Genomic DNA, 17,135 nt, shown 5'->3' with positions numbered 1-17,135 from the left:
ACAGAGTTTTCCATTTCCTTAAGCACTGCGTAAGGAATAAATATGTTTCCCAATCTAGGGAAGCATTTATTAAGCATTTTATTTTAAACAGACCCTTCATTCCAACAAAATTCCTAGAACCCCAAGGGCTCAGTCAGTTTAAGAGGAGGAAGGAGATGGCACAAAAAGGAGTGGCAAAGGAGTGTCCTAAGCAGACTATTCGCAGGGGTGTGGCAGGGCTGAGGGAGATCAGAAAGGAGCTGAACACAATACCTGGGGTGTAGTCCCTGCGGGCAGGTTGTGGGTGGCCAGCTGCCTGTGGGAACATGGCCACAGGACTGTGGCACCTGCCGTCCAGCTGTCAGCCACAAGCATGGGGCTGTCACTGATATGCTTGCCATCAGAGGGCTGGAGTGAGGCTGCCATCCACCTCCTTGTTTTCAGAAGCATGGCCACTAGTGATGTCATCGATTTGGCAGAGCTGGTGAATTAATCTGAAGGTATCTTGAATTAACTGTATATGTGATGTATGTATCACATATACATATATGATAGCTATATAATATACATAAATTATGTATATATAAAATATATATGTTGATGTATCATAAAGATTTATAATCCTGACAAAGTTACTATGGGACACAGGACAAAATACAAAGTACAAGAAGTAAGTGCTTTTCCTACTCATACAATGTTTTAAAATGGGATTTTCGTTTCCAAAGCACAATTTAAGATGGCTTAGAGTGTTAACTTCATGAGTTCTGAGGAAGGGCCTCTTTGACTTGTTAATGTCATTTTTAAACTGAAAGAGGATTAAGGTGAAAAGAGCAGGTAAAAGCCAGGGAAGGTTAGAGAGGGCCACCAGGTTAGAGATGGCCAAGTAACTCACTCAAGCAGAGAACTTAGCAGTAATCCTGAAAATCGTACACAGACATCCTCACGCGAAAGCACAGATGGAAACCACAAACAGGAAGAGTCCAGTAAAAACAGAGCACGGTAAATACAACTTAGGAGTCACTGCCAGTGGGCGTAAGATTTCTGACTGGAACATTCATGTAAGAAGGGAGGCACAGGGCAGTCTACTGAGACGATATGCACCTGCAGGGAAGTTAAAGACACCCAAGATAAAATCCTGGGGCAAAGAAGAGAGGAAAAACTGGGTCATAGTACAGAATGCCAGAACAGAGAAAGAAAATCAGATTGGGCACTGAGTGTGGAAAAAAAAAGAAAGAAAAACGCTAAATACATCAACTTTAGTTAAAAGAACACAAAATATGGAAACATAAAACTTAATAGTTGATAGAGAACTCCGAAAGTCCAAAGAATATCTTTTCTTCTCCCTAAAAGCAGAGCATCTGACAATTTTTATATGCCAGAAACCTAATCTTTAGGAAATGGAGATAGCAAAAATCTACTCTAGACCACAAAAATGACTGGCAATAAGGAATTGAGTGATAAAGTGGAAGTGTCAGGCGCCCAGAGAGAATGTGAGCGACTCATGTTAAGATCTCTGATACCTCATGAAAGGAGCTCAAGACTGAGATTCTAGCTCTGCTATTAAAAATGATCCTGATGAAGAAAAAAGGAATAAGCTTGCCCAAAAAAAAAAAAAAAAAAAAAAAAAAGCATCTCTTCCGACAAGCTCAGCTTTTAAAAGCATACATACAAGAGGCGAAACAGTGTGCATTGCCAATGAAAATGAAAAAAGGTAGAATCTCAGTTGAGATTTTTGGAATTAGTTGAAGATGTCTTTTTTTTTTTTTTGAAGATTTTATTTATTTGACAGATAGAGATCACAAGTAGGCAGAGAGGCAGGCAGAGAGAGAGTGGAGGAAACAGGCTTCCCGCTGAGCAGAGAGCCTGATGTGGGGCTCGATCCCAGGACCCTGGGATCATGACCTGAGCTGAAGGCAGAGGCTTTAACCCACTCAGCCACCCAGGCGCCCATTGAAGATGTCTTTTAAAAAAATACTGAAGTCAACAAAAAAGGGTTTTATAAACCACGTGTCAAGCCAGTTGAAGACAAGGGGGGAGGATGACAAAAAGAATATAAGGCTTAGCCTATTACAGTTTTGTTCTACTATTTTTTTTTTTTAAATCAAGAATAACCTGCACCCAGGAAAGTTAAGAGGGAAGATACAGCAAGAAGGAAATGAAGCCCATCATAGGTACAGATATTTAAAAAGGAAAACTGAGTATCCAGACCTGGACAGATTTCATATGGAAAGACTGTGTGCGGGTAAATGGAACAAGACAGAAGAGAGATGAGACATGAAATTTTTATTTAAAAAAAAAAATTTAAGGGGCGCCTGGGTGGCTCAGTGGGTTAAGGCCTCTGCCTTCGGCTCAGGTCATGATCCCAGGGTCCTGGGATCAGGAGAGCTCAGCGGAGAGCCTGCTTCCCTTCCTCTCTTTCTGCTTGTCTCTCTGCCTACTCGTGATCTCTGTCTGTCAAATAAATAAATAAATAATCTTTAAAAAGAAGAAAAATTAAAAGATGGATTATGTAGCTTACAGATTGGTAAATAATGTGATTCTAAGTAAGATGAGACTGAATTCATTAAAAGGCAATTTGTAATATTAGTAATAGAAATAGTGATTGTTAGCAATCAACAAGGATTCATTAGAAAGGATCCTATCAGACTAAATCCAGTCCCCCACCCCCCTTTTATTTTGGATGGGATAATGGAAACGGCCAAAGAAATTACCTAGCTTGTTCCTCTGGATTTCCACAAAGCATCTGTAAGAAACCAATGGCAGTAATGTGGATTTTCATACATTAGAACGCTTAGAGATTGTGATTATCAGTTCAATGAATTAATACTAAACTTCAGCTAGGATTACAGGGACTCGACACAGAGTCCGGTACTGGCTCTCCGCAGATTGACATTTTCATCAATAAAGGTATAGAGGGACGCCTGGGTGGCTCAGTGGGTTGGACGACTGCCTTCGGCTCAGGTCATGATCCCGGAGTCCCGGGATCGAGTCCCACGTCGGGCTCCCAGCTCCATGGGGAGTCTGCTTCTCCCTCTGACCCTCTCCTCTCTCATGCTCTCTCTCACTCTCTCTCAAATAATTAAATAAAATCTTAAAAAAAAAAAGTATAGAATTGATAGCTATGAATTTATCAATGCCATTAAGGGAGGCAAGATAGCTAATGGTGCAACGTGACAGGATTAGGGTACAGACACTTCTCAACAGATTGCAACGATGGCTTCTACCCAAGACAAAGTTTGATAAGTACCAGGCCTTATTCTTGTCTCAGAGCAGAAGCACACTCTGCGTGAGAAATCAAGGTGTCGCTTGGTTGTAAACTCTACTTCATTATAAGGGTAAGGGTAAAAGGTACCTTGAATTAAGAGAAATTATGAACATTATTGCTAATCCTCAGAGCCAGGCTGCAGAGAAGGCGTTATCCACAATTTGAGGGGAGGACACGGATGTTAAGAAGTCAAATCACTTTGCCGTTGTTCTTGCAAGAGAAGTGAAGTGAGATTCACATTAAATCTGTCTGATCTCAAAATCCATGCTCTTTCGTGCTTCAACATCTAACTTCGTATGGCAGACAGATACCTCACTGGCTTTATTTCCAACTCCCGCCTGCACTGTGGTGTATTTTCTTTACGGCTATCCTCATTCTTGATGTCATTGAAAAATGGCCCTTTCTTTCATAAAGGGAGGATAGGTTATCTTTTGGTAGGTAGTGACATTCACTCAGGTACCAAAATAATTTACTTCAAATACCCAATTCCATCCAATGTGGACTAGAAGAGAGGTTGGCCAACTATGGTCAGCAAATCAAATCCAGCCCGCCTCCTGCTTTTATCTGGTCCACAAGCTAATGGTATTCACATTAATAAAAGACTAGGGAAAAAAAAGTATTTCATGACACATAAAAATCGTATGCAATTCAAATTTCAGTGTCCATGAATAAAGTTTTATTGTAACACAGCCAAGCTCGTTCGTTTACATAGTGTCTATGGCTGCTCCCGGGCTACAAAGGCAGAGGTGAATGATTGTGACAGAGACCATCTGTGGCATTCTCATCACTACACACTGCCGTTCAACACGCTCCAAATCTCAATGATGCACTTAGAATTCAACAGTATTTCAAGTGCTACACAAATTGTCACACAGACATTTTTATTGTTTATTACTAGTGCATATTAATCATGTAAAAAAAAAAGGAAAGGAAAGTGAACTTTAAGTGTAGCACTTTTAAGGCACAGTGGACTGTGATTATTTGTCATACAATTACATGGCAAAGCATCCTGTTTATTACGCAATGACACTTCAGCTGTGCGAAAAGAATACAATTTATTGTGACATTACCAGACTAAGCGCTCGTCACAGTATCCCCAGCTCACAGGAAAGCAACAGTCAGAAGAGAAAACTTACAACAGAGGATCTCATCACGACGGGAGAATTCTTTCACACACTCGAAAAAATGAGAACAAGGGGGCAACAAACCAGTTACTTCCCACCCACGGGGCTCACTGTTAGCCAAGCAGAGCTATTTACGGATGGTGAGTTCAGGTTAATCGTATTGGATTCCAGCAGCCAGAAAGTACGCTCAGAGAAAATAAATTCGTCGAAGTCTAGCTTTTTAGAAAGGACAGGTGCTTGAAGCCTCAAAGACACCAACAGTCAACTAAAAAGCAAGGCAAATGATTTCAAGCAGCTCTCCTTAGCTTGTGATGAGCCAACAGACCTTAGCAATACTGCCCAGTTTTTGTTTGCTTAGAGAAGTCAGTGCTGAGCTTGAAGTGACTCAAGAATTAGTCTTTAGGAAGACCCTCTCTAGAACAACTATTTTAAAGAATGTTTTTGAGGAACTTGGGAAAACACCAACTCAGTGCAGAATCAAATGGACTTTGCTAAGATGTGTTGCAAAAGATGGCAAAAATGTGGGGAGCGGAGACAGGTGTACTAGACAAATTCACAAAGCTTGTCAACATGTAAGATGCTTAAAGTCAGTGTTTATACTTTGTATCACTTGTCAGCAGGGGTTTTGTGGAATGTACCTGAATCTGTCAGGTTACTGAACCAGTAGTCAGTGGTGTATTTCATTCACCCTTGTGGCCTTAGCCATCATCGCTTCCATGAAGTCATACCAGAAACAGAAACTGAGGATCCTGATTGGCTCAACTGTACAGCAGTTTGATGACAGTGGTAAAGTGTTACGGCAATTTTTTCCAGCTCAGGACCAAGACTGCGAACTTGCTGAATGAGAACCACCTCTGCCTATTATAGATGAACCCTGAATTCTGCCTGTGCTGCAGATCTGATCATGCTTCTTAATAAATTCAACTTAAAACTACAAGGCAGGGGTGCCTGGGTGGCTCAGTGGGTTAAAGCCTCTGCCTTTCGCTCAGGTCATGATCCCAGGGTCCTGGGATCGAGCCCCGCGTCAGGCTCTCTGCTTGGCAGGGAGCCTGCTTCCTCCTCTCTCTCTCTCTGCCTGCCTCTCTCCCTGCTTATGATCTCTATCTGTCAAATAAATAAAATCTTAAAAAAAAAAAAACAAACTACAAGGCAGAAAAGCACTTCGATGGGAAACTTAACACTGCGGCAAAGTCAATATGGTAACAACTTGTGTTTAAATCACGAGTGATTTCAAGCTGCTTTATATAATTTCCCACATGGTCAGGTTCAAAGGGAACAGGATTTCCATTCCCACACCAATACGTAGTGTATCCATTTTCCAAACCGAACCATAGTTCTGGCTGGACTTTTGGATCTCAAAATCCATGTAACTGTACGACTGAGGAACACTTACTTGGCCTTCAATCGGAAGTGATTGTACCTGCAAAGGAATGATCTACCAAAGGACAAATATCAAGAGAGGAATCTAATGCAATTCTCTAAGTACCTTCCAAGTGATAAATACACTCAATGAAAATCATACATGTGAGAACTGGTAACAGTGTCTATCTGCGGGAAGAAATTTTCAAAGAGGAAATACGGAAAGTCACACTACCAATCAGTATTTAACAGACGAACACTTGCCACTGATTTCAAACCCCAGATAAGTGAAATAGTATCCCCTCAAAATAATTCAATTCTTACCATTACTAGACTTAGATTTTCTTTTTAAATTGTACTCAGGCATTAACATATAATTTGGATTCCATCAATAAAAAATTAGTGGAAATCTGTTTTCTTTCTAGTGACACAAGTGTTTAAGAGTCTCAATTTTGCCTCTTGGCCCACAAAAAGTTTGCCAACCCTCGCTGAAGACAAGTACAGGTGTGTTTTTACATTTAAATACGATTGGAATCCAGTGAACCTTCCTCTGAACAACTGGTCTTTCTAGCAAAAGCATTTTCATAGTCCAGTAATACTACCGGATGATACCTATTTCTTTCCTTGGTTATGACCATGTGTTCTCATTAAGTCAATTTCCTAAGAAAATAACACGTGAGTCTGTATAAGACTTAGGCAGAGAAGAAACTAGTTATCCAGAACATCAGCAAAGTTCTGTGACTCCACTTACTTGTACCCTTGCAGGGAAAAAGCAGCTTTTCACTCTACTAATTCAGCTCTATCACCAACACCTTTCACGCTCGACAAAAACAAAAGCACGCCAAAGATGCTGGGGACCACCGTCCTTACCTGAGTCTAGAACACTTTTCAAATGTTTTTACATACTATGCGTCATTTCTAAGAACAGATTCAGATCAGTAGAAGCCCAGTAACAAGAACGTGTCCGAATTTAAAATGGTTAGGTTTGCCTTTCGCTTCTCTCGTTTTTCTCATCAGGACAGTGGCTGCCTATGGGTTTTGCCTCAGTGATGCCGGTTCGCTCTGACTTCTGTTACTAAGGCCCTTGCTTCCTCTTGGCTAAAACCCCCTGCACCTCACCTCTCAGGCCAGTGTGTCCTCTAAAGGTGGGCAAACAGCCTTCCCTTGGCCGCAGTAATTGGCTTGTAATTGTAATTGGCACGGGCTTGTGAACCGAGGAAGCAAGCAGTGCCGGTCTTGGGGTTTTGTTAGGACCGCCGAGAGGAACTGCTGTCCTGGCTGAGGTCACGAAGACGGCAGGCGTCTGAAGCTGCTGGGTGGCCACTTCTCTCTCACGCAGGAGAAGTGTCCCTGACGATGAAAACAGCCCGGGAGGGAGCAACACAGAGACACAGGGCGATCCCGACTCTACACCAGCATCAAGCATGTGGGAAGCTGGCGATTCCACCGGACTTCTCCGCAGGCTGTGACGACAGACATCGCCACCGCGGGAGCCACTCACGATGCCAAGGGCGCTGGCTGGTGCAGCTACTGCGTCCTTCCAACCGAATCCCCCTCTTAAAACCAGCTTTTTCTACATCGGGCCTTTTGACCGTTCCGTTTCCTCTCCAGATCTGCGGTCTCTGAATGCTAGTGCCGAGCGTGAGCTGCTTTGCCTTACCTTACCTGGGGCGTCTCTCCGCGAGCACAGCACTTTTAACACCATTTGGGAAATCTCCTCTGATTGTTCCTGGCACAGGATCAGCTGTGAGAGGCTGTCCCAGATAGATGCCCTCCGTCTGCAATGATAAAGGCGTTCACTGAAAAGTGGATTAATCGTGTTTCATCTCTGTGCACACCCCAGGAGGACTTCATTTTTTATGAGGAATAAAATGATCCTGCTTCTTTTCCTGGCTTTCTTAATGGCGTTAGTTTTAATTAAGTTAGTTAGTTTTAATTAAGTGCTCTATTAAATGGTTCAGGGGCGTATAAAAGGCTTTTTCTTGAACTCTGATTAAAGAAAGCTCAGCTACTTCCTGGTATGTACTCTTTATGATGGGGCTCCCAGAGAGCAACATCCCAACAGAAACGCAAAACACAAAAGCATATTCCTTTAGCTCGGCTCTTCACGTACACAAAATTCAATGAACCAGATTTGTGAAGTTCCTGTCTCGGGTTAATACGAGTAGCATCACTTCACCCGTGATCAGAGGAAGGGGGGAAAAGCGAGTTTAAAAAAACTACTTTATTTTTTATTTCTTTTTCAGTTACATACTTTTAAACAGGGATGTGTTTCATTATTCAGACATTCAGGCAATGTTGACTTCATTAGTGTTGACAGAAAAGAAGCATAAAAATGCAAAACATTGTTGGCTTAACCTGAACATACCTGCGTTACCTATTACTGACCAGTTTGTGTTGCCAAAAGACTTATTCCTTGGCATTAAAATGGAGCACTTAAAAATATTGCTAAAAAGCAAATGTCTACACACTGGTCTTTGCAGCAAATAAGGGTATTTATACTTTTAAAATATTTTAAGTCCATAATTGGATTAATATACACACCTTCTTATGTATAAGGAGTTCAGATCATATAAACACTGTACAGTCCAAAAACCCTACTGAGAATAAAACTAAATAGGCTTATGATAAGAAATACAGATATCGCATGTATTTACAAATATCATAGACACACAAATTTGGTCAAATACTGTAAAGAAAAAAAGTGGTTTCACATTATAATGGCCAAAACATCCATCTACGTTGCTCAAGGCAAACAAAAAATGAAAACTCAGTATGTAACTCCTGTCGTTTAAGACATCATGACAGTATACAAACAGAATGGAAACTGTTGACCAAATTATTCAGCAAATGTCTTCTAGGCTGAGCGTGGGCCTTTAAAATCAAGAACTTGAAAAGACCATTGAGACGATTCAGAGCAACGGTGATAAACAATGTCCTGATCTGCAGTATTCATATGGGTGCCTAATTCATCAAAAAGCAACACGCTGAACTTTTGGCTAATAAGAAAAATAAGTTACAAAGTACAATTAAATCCCTGCAAATGCAATAATGAAGTCAAAAACGTAATTTATTTCCTTTAATTACACATTTCAAATGTTACCTTGAGACAACAAAAATAAATAAGCACGCCGGAAGGCACGCACTTAAAGACAAAGGAAGGGCTGCGTGGAAAGAGCAAGTAACAACCTTATCAATGACAGGTGAATGCGAGATTTGAAAGAACTCGTTCTCTTTCTAGCCAGTCTTTTTGTCTTAACTCTTCTTGAAGAGTCTGGCTTGTAGAATGATACCAAAGAATACCTGTGTCTTTATGGCTTAAAACAAACTAGACTTAAAGAGTGGCATGGGTTTCCTTTTTCTTCACAGAACTGTTACTTTGTTCATATCCAGGCACTTCAAAAGACTATGGAGGCAAAGCACCTGACCCATCCTTTCCAAAATAGTTTCCGATCATCAAAATTACACTAAAAAGTAGGAAAATTCCAGAGAACCAGCAAAGTTGAATACAAGAGACTAATGTGCACAGAGGGCAAGAGAGTGACCCAGTTTTTACTGCTGGGGGTCTTTTCTTTTTCTTACTATTTTTTTTTTAACCAAAGAGCAAATAATTAATAGACAGACACCACTGCATGGCACATCCAAAATTTTCTGTTTAGGGGAGAATGTAATCACTCAGCAGTAGGTTTCAGTGGGATCTCCTTGGACTTCAACCTTACACATTGCAATGAGATTCACATTTATTTCTTCTCCTTAGTGTATTTTAAAAAAACAAAAAACAAAAAAACTCCAACATATTTCATTTCTCGAAGTATTCATTTCTTGCTGTCTAACATACATTATTATCTGGAAGCATAAAGTTACATTATACAAATATTTTGCTTTTTTTTTTTTTTTCTTTTTTAAAAAAGCGCTTCTGCCACTTGAGCAACACTGTACTTGGCGTCGTGGGGCCACAAAAGCAGAGCTCCTACCTAGCGTGCTACTTGTGATTCGTTCGACCGCTACCGTCTGCCGAACCCATAGAGCTTTTCCCTCAGTACCTCTGGGCAGTGACTGTACCATGATTTCACAGCGAGAATGTTAGTATGACTCATGAATAGCAGTACCATCAGTAATACTGAAATCAATGCAGATGTCACACGAGAAATGAACTTCTCACAAAATAACTTCTTTTACATATTTGGGCAACTGCGTCTTCTCTGTTGCATTATTCCACTGGGGAGAAAACTCCTGCTTGATTATGCTCTTACAGAAGTTATAAAAAAACCAGATTAGGCATGTGGCTGTTTGACACTGAAGACACTGTACTGCTTTCTACAACAGGAGGAGAAGCTTCTGGAAAATGTCCTCAGAACGGTATCCGTCAGTACCACCTCCTTGGTCCGTTCCATTCATTGATGGGCAAAGCACTCATGTTTGGACAAAACTTTAAAGCTTCCATAAAAGTTAAATTAGAAAAAAATATGAATGTAAGACAACCACAAAATGAAGTATGAAAGTATGACATTTTGTTTCTAAGAGTGAGTCCTCGAAAATGTATGTGGTCACTACAGAGATGATTTTAATCACAAGACAGCAGATGAACACGTAAGTAACTCCCCATGATCTGTCTGTGTCCAGAGTCATTTGTGACGCTGTATGGTTTTCCTTTTCCTTCGTTTGAAAAAACAGCAGCACCTGCAGACGGAGGGAAACACTTCTTGTATTATAAAGGTACTAGAGGATCACAGAGTCAAGGCTGAGTTTAGCGTATTAATTTCAATGGTCGTAAAAAGCAATGCAAGATACATGGTGAACATGCCAAGGAAGCAAATATATTAGTGAACCTAGGGCAGAGTTATTACTACTGCGTAACCAACGTGCCTTTTAGGAAGACAGGCAGAGAGTCTAGGCAACATTACAAGAAGCCACTAAATTGGAAAGGCCTTGCATCAAGACTCACTGAGGAACTAGAGAGTTCTGAATGTTCACTGACCCACCGTCTTTTACTCTGAATACTTATTAACCTCTGGCAGGGGCATGCTTGTATAAAATTCATCTTACGCATTCTCTCCCTTTATTCTTGATATTTGTATATGATTATTAAAGTCACTGTCAGAAAAGCAATAATGATCCTAATACTCAGGGTCTGGTTTTCGCCAAGAATGAGATTCCAAGAAGAAAAAGAGAAAGCCCAAACAGACTCTTCAACCAACATTCTCCACCACATTTACAAACTGGAAGAGAGAAAAGGCATTAACTAGCATGTCAAGACAGACACTTTTTAATTCTTTAAGGGTTAAGGTCAAACTGATCTAAGTTAATTAAAGTAAAAGCTGCACTTAACATTAAAAATAGCATCATCAAGGTGATTCAATTTTGCAGTCTATGAGGGAAAAACATACGGAGCTTCATTCTTAAGTAAAAAAAAAAAATCTAGAGATGATGCCTTAGAGACCTGGTTTTTTCCATTTTAAGTTCTCCTAGTCATGAGAAGACAAAACACATGCAGCATGGGGGGAGCGACGGTGAGGCTGGCACCAACTCACAGGTAGAGGAGAATCACTGAGCAGAAACTCACACAAAAATACATACACACGCATACATCTATTCTAAAAGCCTGGCATTCCTTCAAATACAGGTCTGGCTCTTCTCCCCTTCCACACTTAAAGGAAAGTCCCATCTCTCAGAATGTGATGAAGACAGGCAACACACAGAGGCTCTCTCCTCTTTTCCATCAAAGTCTAGTGTGTGTGCGTATGTAAATATGTAAATCCTGTCTGTAATTAAAGAAATATCTATATACATGGTGATTCAATCAACAAAATGCAGCCAATTCAAAGCTTGTACAGAATGTGACCTTCTAACAATGTTCCTCTAATTCTTACCAGCCGGCCTGCAAAGAAGGATATTAAATGAGTAATTTCAAGCCAAGCATAATGGAGACCACCCTAGCTTCAAGTGTCCTCTCCAGCAAAAGATTGTGGAAGATGAAATAATTGTTAGATACCTTTTATGTCTTTCTGTGAAAGAAATGTAAACAGAAACCCAGCCTGTATATCTAAATTACACAATCTCTCCACCCACATTATCGTTAGTCAAAAGTAATTTCAGACCATTTATTGTGATTTATGCTATGACTATGAAATCACTGTGGGGCATTCGAAACCAAACTAAGTGACTGGATTTTTCCACCCCATTCAAACAGCACAGAATGATTAGACCATGGAGTGTGAATAATTCAAACCTTTATATGTCAGCTGCCACAGACTCAACTAGAAATCTGTGCAATTATCAATCGTTATGATTTTTACTCTTACTATGGTGACCACCAGAGCAACCAACCAAGGGCGTTGAAAAGAGCTACTTCTGTGAAAGAAGCCTCTGGGTACAATAGATTTTTTTCTGGATTTATAAAAACAAGTCAACTTTACTTGTAACTGTCAGTTACCTAAATACTTTCTCAAAACTGTTATATAAATTTTCTAAAACAGTGAAACAAAACATTATTTAACTCAGATTTTAAGAGATGAAGACCATTGTTCAAAAAAAAGAAAATCTTTCAATAAAAGGATAGTCATAAAATGTTCACATTGTAAAAAAAATTTTTTAATTGGTATTTAGAAGAAACAGGGCAAATATTTAGAATTTAAGAATATGATCACATTTCAATGGAAATTTGTTATTTAATACAAAAGTCTATTAATAATGTTCCCAGTTTCCAACTACTGTATTTGTGTCTTCAAATTCGAAACTACAATCTTTTAAGTTTTTCTGCTGAAAAGATGTTTTAATAAGTGTTTATTAAAAAGTGTTTTAGGGGCAGGGTGCCTGGGTTAAAGCCTCAGTGGGTTAAAGGCTCTGCCTTCGTTCGGCTCAGGTCATGATCCCAAGGTTCTGGGATCGAGCTCCAAATCAGGCTCTCTGCTCAGCAGGGAGCCTGCTTCCTCCTCTCTCTGCCTACTTGTGATCTCAGTCTGTCAAATAAATAAATAATTTTAGAAAAAATCTTTTTTAAAAAAAAAGTGTTTTAGGGGCGCCTGGGTAGCTCAGTGGGTTAAAGCCTCTGCCTTCAGCTCAGGTCATGATCCCAGAGTCCTAGGATCGAGTCCCGTGTCAGACTCTCTGCTCATCGGGGAGCCTGCTTCCTCCCCTCTCTCTCTCTCTGCCTGCCTCTCTGCCTACTTGTGATCTCTGTCTGTCAAATAAATAAAATAAAATCTTTTTTTTTTAAAGTGTTTTAATAAGACTTTTGGAATAGGGAATTTAATGTAATACATGTTTTGATCAACAAGTTCCAGATTTTCCACACTTATATTAGCAATTCACCTTGTCTGACTTATTTTTCTAGTATCATCAATCTGCTTTCCAACTCAAGGTGAGTCTGTCCTATTTCTTAGGTCATCTTTCCTTCAATTCTGTATTATTTAACACAGAAAAGCATTTACTGAGACTAAGCATTTACCTGAGACTAAATAAAACTTTCAAATGAACCATGAGTATAGAAGCCTTTTAATTAAAAGGCCACCTAAAAAAAGACATCTATTTGTTAGAAACAAACCCCACCAAATAAAGAGTACATACACCCTTGAAACACATTTGACAGAGAAGCTGGCATGCTATTAAACAGATAACCACCAGAGGGCAGCATTGCTCTAGGCAATACAAATGCATCCACATAAAGAAGAGATGGTCTCAAAATAGACTATAGTTATCAAAAGAAGAAAATTGATATTTAACCTGTGGCTGGTTTCTTAAAACTCATTACCAAAGCAGATGATTTACAGCCTGTGATTCAGAAATCATACCAACTGCGCTCCATCTAAAGCAAGGCTGCTCCCACATGGCCATTTTGTCACATGACCCTTTAACACTCCTCTCAGTCCAAGGACTAATATGAATTTATCTTATTTATTTACTGATTATCTCCTCCACATAAAAAGTAAGCTTCGTAAGGACTCTTGCACAGATCCATGCCACAAACGGGCACACAGTTGGGACTCATTCAGTATTTACTGAATAAATGGATGATTTGCCTCCTAAGTGCAACTCCTACAGTAAGAACCTGGTCAAAAGGTTCTTACTACATTACTTACTACAAGCTGGAGTTCTTACCTCGGGCCCACAAGCCCTAGGGAAATCTCACAAAATGCAGATCTGAGTGCCTGTGGAAGCTTCCCTAGAGAAAATCAGTTTGCATCAGATTCTTACAGGAGTCTAAACCCCAGAAGCCCTGCTCTGCCAAAGTGCACCTGTCAGGTCTCCCCTCCCGTTCTCCGTTTCCCGCAAGTCCCAGTCCCAGGAGTTGTGAGCTGAGCACTGCACATCCTGAGGGCCCACCACGGCATCAGCTTACAAGAATGTGGGCCATGTGTACAAGGAAACAAGGTAATTCTAACATGTGGCTCAAGTCAAACAGGAACAGAAGTTATTGGTAACAGTAACTGCAAATGATAGCAAATGGTGCAGCAATGAGCACAGAAGGAAGCTCCCAGAGGGGAGGCGAGCAGGTTACTTTGATCACTACATTTAACTAGCTGGTCTTAGAAAATGACCCACACCTTTGAAATTTTTAGACACATTTTTCTCCAAGCTGCTCAGTGGTGACATTTACTTATTTGTTAGTCCACGCCTCATTTGGGGTCTCTTCAGATGTGGACTACTGACAACCCTGGGGAAACTGATCAAGCTGGCCAGACATTTAATCATGTTCTTCTCAATGCTTTTCCTTCTCTTGGCTCTTTCTTGCTTATGCCTATGTGTTTCCAATAAGCCAGTATGCTCTCACAAGTCAGGTTCATGCTTCTGACATGATTCTGCAGCTAGCCTATAAGCTTTGAAGCCACAGCTCCACTCTTTTTTTTTTTAAGATTTTATTTATTTATTTGAAAGAGAGAGTGAGAGAAAGAGTGTATAAGCAGAGGGGAGGGGCAGAGAGAGAGGGAGAAGCAGGCTTGCTCACTGATCAGGGAGCCCTATGAAGAACTCAATCCCAGGACCTTGAGATCATGACCTGAGCCAAAGGCAAACACTTAACTGACTGAGACACCCAGGTGCCCACCACAGCTCTGCTCCTAAATTCTTTCCAAATAAATAGTAAATCCTGCTTCTGATGAACTTGAGGGCTATTGCTGTAAATACTGTTCAGGTGCTAAACAGGAGATCAAAGTCTTCAACTATGTGAAAAACATACAGAAGGGCCGAGGCTTTGCTAAGAGATTCTGCACCATTTCCCCTTCATCCATTGCCTCTTTTCCTGACTCTAGGATTTGACTGTCTTCCTGGATGCATGTGTTAGACCTCCTTCTCACATACCTGAAAGTGACACACATGTCTCTATCTGGCGGAAGTTCCTATGTGTCCTTTCTCTAATGACTCAATGGCTCCACCTTCAGTTGAGAGACTGCTCGACGGGTGCCGGGCCCTACTCACCTGGGACTCCAGAGCCTTGCTTCTCCTGATCTACGTTACTGAGCATAAAGAAAACAGCTTTTAAGACATCTGTCTTTAATTCTTTGACAAAGGATTTGCCCCCTTCAAATCTATACATGTAAATGTAACTTTTTATCTCTTGACATCTTGGTGTAAAAACCCCGTAACTTAACAGTCAGGCAAGAAGGGTTCAGATAGAGGCCCAAGACCATCCCTGTAACTACTCCAACTGGAAACCTGCACATCCAGCCTCATCTTCAATTTCTTCCTCTCCATCCACATGCCATTAGTCTCTCAAGTCTGAAATGACGTTTAAAGTTGTACCATCCTCTCATGCTGGCTTACTTCAGAACGTCTTACCTCCCTCACTGCTAAGAGCCTCTTAACAGACACCCAGGCTAAGTGTCTTCTTCTCTCCAATGTGCCATCCCAACTCACCCCAGCAGAGAGATGGCCTTGCCCTCTGCCTTTTAAATCTCACCACTGTTCATCGCAGTCTAGGGCATTAGGTCCACACGGCTCTTATAATTTGGTTCTGATCTATTTCCCTCTCCTCTTAGTCTCATCTTGCATCAAGATGCCTTTCTAGGCAGTCAGTACTATAGATGGGAGAGCAGGAGGGAGGATGAATTGATTTCATGTCATCTAATGAACCCCAGGAAATGACACAGGCCACAAAAGTGCTGCCAAACTAATTGTCAAGGTTCAATCTGATTATACCATTTCTTGGCTTAAAAACCACAGCTTGCTTTTTTATGTTGGAAAAGGATCATGTCTTTATTGTTGCTGTTGTTCACCTGCCTACTAAAGCCCTTTGCAATCGGGCAGTTAGACTATCTCAGCTCCCAGGGGGATGCATTCGTGTGTGTGTGTGTGTGTGTGTGTGTGTGTGTGTGTGCATGTGCACACACACAATACACAAGTGGATCACTTCTCAGACCTGCCTCACTCTGTCCGCTCCCATGTTGTTTAGCTACTTCTCTCGGACTCCTGCACCCAACTCTTCAGCCAAGCCTGCTCACCTTGGAGAACCAGGGCAAATGCACCGTGAGCCGTGAAGATGTTTCTGATCTTCCACTTTCCAGTCTCTTAAATCCAGTCACACTGTGTCCTATGAGCTAATCCTTTAATAGCTGGTTTTAGACCAATGACTCTCAATCCTGGTTGCTCCTCAGGATCAGCTTACAAGCTTTTTAAAATTACTGTCAACCAGGGGTGCCCTAAGTGGCCCAGTCAGTTAAGCATCTGCCTTTGGCGGGGGTCAGGATCCCCGGGTCCTGGGATCGAGCCCCACGGCAGGCTTCCAGTAAGGAGTCTGCTTCTCCCTCTGCTCACCCCACCCCCACTCATGCTCTATCTTTTTAGAAGTAAATAAAATTAAAAAAAAAAAAAAAAAAACCACTGTCCACCAGACCCCAACCACAGAACAATTAAATCGGAAACTGACAGAGCTCAGTCTAAGTGTTAGCGTATTTTTGAAACTCCCCAAATGCTTGTGACTTGAAGCCAGGACTGTGGATCACTACGTGAAAGTTACTTGTGTACTTTCTATCTTTTCTAAGGGAGTGCAGGGGCCTTGACTTTTGTAATCAGTAACTGTTCAGTAAATGGTGGCAAGGGGACACAAAGAGAAATAAAGGTGAAAAAAGATCATTACAAACTACCTTAAAACTCAGTAACTAAACCAAAGGAAGCTTTGTTTTCCTAAATTCCTGGAAGGAATAATGAGGGTAATACCCCCTGTGTCACCTGTCTTGAAAAAAAATTCTTAGCCACAGTGAGGAGAGCAAAATTTCATTACTAATGAATGAGTCATTTTATATGCAGGACAAGAGAACATTTTCCATCACTTGGAAATTATATATCGAGCCCTATAGGATACTATTCCAGGAAGCCTGGGCCTCTAAAATGTCCAATGTGAAATACATTATTATTAATGGGGGGTGGTGAAAGGGGCCTCCACCAATTACAGGTAAGAAGAAAGAGAGGGAGCT

General features: G+C 40.9%; 1 protein-coding gene across 4 annotated transcripts in view; it reads right to left on the bottom strand.

Moving 5' to 3' along the window:
- Window positions 1-7,936: 7,936 nt before the first annotated feature.
- The window catches only part of CSNK1G3 (casein kinase 1 gamma 3), a 115,198-nt gene continuing 105,999 nt past the window's right edge, over window positions 7,937-17,135 (bottom strand). For all 4 annotated transcript variants that reach the window (XM_046000035.1, XM_046000038.1, XM_046000037.1 and 1 more), the window contains one exon: window positions 7,937-10,407. In XM_046000035.1, coding sequence (XP_045855991.1) covers window positions 10,353-10,407 — 55 coding nt within the window. In that variant the 3' untranslated portion in view covers window positions 7,937-10,352. The remainder of the gene's footprint in view (window positions 10,408-17,135) is intronic.

This window comes from Meles meles, chromosome 3 (genome assembly GCF_922984935.1).
Source record: "Meles meles chromosome 3, mMelMel3.1 paternal haplotype, whole genome shotgun sequence".
NCBI classification, from domain to species: domain Eukaryota; kingdom Metazoa; phylum Chordata; class Mammalia; order Carnivora; family Mustelidae; genus Meles; species Meles meles.
The sequence above is the reverse complement of the archived record's forward strand: the minus strand, read 5'-3'. Positions and strand labels throughout refer to the sequence as shown.